The sequence below is a fragment of the Rhinopithecus bieti genome, unplaced genomic scaffold, assembly GCF_001698545.2.
Source record: "Rhinopithecus bieti isolate Rb0 unplaced genomic scaffold, ASM169854v2 scaffold_28547, whole genome shotgun sequence".
NCBI lineage: Eukaryota > Metazoa > Chordata > Mammalia > Primates > Cercopithecidae > Rhinopithecus > Rhinopithecus bieti.
Window position 1 is genome coordinate 128,376 of NW_016813480.1, and position 2,957 is coordinate 131,332.

Below are 2,957 nucleotides of genomic sequence, written 5' to 3' on the forward strand. Positions count from 1 at the left end.
CATAAGGGAATTTCTGTGCAGAATTATTTTCTCCCAACAATTCTCATGATCATAGCACTCCTGGTAGCAGGTATCACTTAACTCCTGGGCAGCAGCTTGTCCAAAGCAAGGGAAGGGAGCTTTCCTTTCCTCGCAACTGTTGCTATGGGGGGCGTGGCTTCGGAGCCGGGCGAGGACGCATTCGGCGGCTCCCTCCCCCATCCTCGTAGACTACACTTCCCGTGATGCTCGAGGGTGGTCTCCGTGGTGACGCACTTAGTGCCCGCGGAGGGAGGACGAGGACGGGGGTGGTGGCTGCGAAGGGGGGCCCGTGCTCTCCCCGTTTCCCCTACTCTCGCTCAGGCAGCCGCCGCCGGTGCCGCCGCCGCCACTGCCGCCATGTTGGTTTGAGAGGCGATGACAGGAGGCGGCTGCGGCGTGTGGGATTGAAAAGTGGAGGAGGAGAAACAAAGCTCTGAGAGGAAACCATTCCCGGGCTGAGGAGAGGGAGGACCCGGCCTCTTCCGGGGACCAGCCGAAGTCGGCGTCGCCCGGAGCTCGCGAGGCCGGGGAGGGGAGGGGAAGGCGGAGACCGCGGAGGCGGCGGCGGGGGAGGCGGAGGCAGAAGAGGAGCGCCGAGGAGCCGGAGACGATGCGCCCCGACCCGCGCTGCTGCCCGGAGGCGCCCGCGGCCTGAGCCCAGAGGGGCTGTGGAGTGTCCCGGCCGGCCCCGAGCACCCCGCGCTGTCGGGCCCCCGTCCCGGTCTTACGCTTTGGCTCCCAACTAGTTAAATGCCCTTGAGCGCGGGTTTCCGCGGTCCCGCTCTTCGTCCCGGCGGCGCGAGTTGAGCCGTTCACCCGCGCCGTCCGCGCGGGCGCCCCGAGAGCGGCTCGGCAAGTCCGCGGCCAGCGTCCGGCCACCGCTCGGCCGCCACTCAAGGCTCACGCGTCGATGTGTAGCTACATAGTTATCTGTGTACATCCACGCTGGGGCATTTTTCTCCTGCTTAATGAGGACTTGACTCGGGAGCGAGTGTGAATCATTGCCGGGGCTGGGAAAGGAGGAAGGCGGATTTAACCCCCTCCCACCCCTCTTCATGTCCGTGTGTCACTCGGCTTGGTCCACCTGGCGCGGCCGGTCCTGGGGCTGCTGCTGCTGCTGACGACGACAGGGGCTGCCTCTGCTGTCCCGGGAGTTTCTTCCTGCTCCGGCCACACAGCTCCTGGGGGTTGTTCCTCTTCGCACCAGAACCTCGGCCTGACCGGCACTTTGGCTCCGAAATAACTTATTTTTGGGGGAGAAAGCACATCACGAACCAGTCAAATCGTGAAGGCTTATTTCTGTAGCTTGAAGACTTCTGCTGTTTTTTCTTTTTTTTTTTTTTTTTCCGTAAACATCTGGGTATATATCAAACGGCAAGATGTCCAGTAATGTCCCGGCGGATATGGTAAGTGACGATAAGTTATGACACTCTGATTTAACTGTGGTTTCCAATCTTATTTAATCGGAAAGACGGCAGGCGTGGGGCGAAGATTTGCTGGGGACTGTCGCAAAGCCACCGTGCTGAGCGATTTGGAGAAGTTGGAGCTTCTGGTTTCCCCCTTTTAGAAAGTACTGCTTTTAATATAGGTTCTCCCATTTGGTCGTGTTTTCTAAATCATTGAAGACAGTGGAGAAGTAGGGAGATGTATCCTGGTAGCTTGAGGGGACAAAACATCTCCTCCCTCTTTGCTGGAAGCCTCCGAACACTAGTATTTTAACGTTTCTGAAAACGTCAGTGACACTGGGCAGAGCTGAGGACGGGTGTCCCTACGAGAGAATAGGTAAGGAAACGGGAATCTTGCTTTATGACACAGACAAGATCATCAGTGCAGTAGGGACGAACTTGATATTTTTCAAGAACAGGGATACACATCTCTTCAAGAAAAAGTATGTTAGAATTTGCCGTGAGCTTTCTGAAATGTCAGAATATGGATGGCAACAAAAATATTAAGATATTTTGGAATTTTCACAAACGTAGGCTGACCCTGTATTGGTACTTACTGTGACTATTCCAGGGCTTTTTAATGGCAAATATTTATTAGTAGTAGATTCCATATTAGACATAAAGCTAAGGAAACGTAGTATTGAGCCTCGATCACGATCACTGAGTGTTGAGAGCTTGAAACAAAAAGTACTGTTGTGTATTGACGCCTTTCTTTTTGTTTTGTTTATAAAGGCTAAGGTTGTGAGTCTGTTGACTGGCAGTAACCGTGTAACCTTACAGTGCTGGGGTCTTGGTTTGTGTGAGTGTGAAGTTACACTTTGCAGTCCTAAGGACAAACATAAGGCAGTTAATTAACAGGAAGAGGAATAATCCTGTTTATGAAAGAGTTGAAGTTAATGTAGTTGTGCTCACATATGTTAACATTTGAGTGTTTGTGTATTCAGTGGAAACAAATTGAACATTGCTGATGATTAAATTTTATTTTTTAATTTTAATTTTATTTTTATTTTTTGAGACGGAGGTTTGCTCTTGTTGCCCAGGCTGGAGTGCAATGGCGCGATCTTGGCTCACTGCAACCTCTGCCTCCGGGGTTCAAGCGATTCTCCTGCCTCAGCCTCCCAAGTAGCTGGGATTACAGGCGCCCACCACCACGCCCGGGCGCCCGGCTAATTTTTTTTTTTTTTTTTTTTGGGGGGAACAGGGTTTCACACTTTTGGCCAGGGTGGCCTAAAAACCCTACACTCAGATGATCCACCCCTTTTGGCCTCCCAAAGTGCTGGAATTACAGGCGTGAGCCACTGCACCCGGCCTGCTGATTAAATTTTAAAACGCCAGATGTTTCTATAGGAGCAAACCTCATAAACAGATTTTATAATAAAAATTAAATGATTCTAAATGGCTTATTTTGACCTTGGCTTAAAGGCATTTTGCTCTTGTTTAATTTCCCATTTAATGCAAAGGAAACACAGTGTTCTGTCTCTTGGGTGGCCA

The 2,957-nt window shown here is 51.7% G+C and overlaps 1 protein-coding gene across 3 annotated transcripts in view; it reads left to right on the forward strand.

Moving 5' to 3' along the window:
- Positions 1 to 240: 240 nt before the first annotated feature.
- Positions 241 to 2,957, forward strand: part of UBL3 (ubiquitin like 3) — a 75,193-nt gene continuing 72,476 nt past the window's right edge. The window contains exon 1 of one of the 3 annotated variants that reach the window (XM_017848511.1): positions 241 to 1,427. In XM_017848511.1, the coding sequence (XP_017704000.1) occupies positions 1,401 to 1,427 (27 nt within the window). In that variant the 5' untranslated portion in view covers positions 241 to 1,400. The other 2 variants (XR_001880750.1, XR_001880749.1) reach the window with 2 other exon arrangements.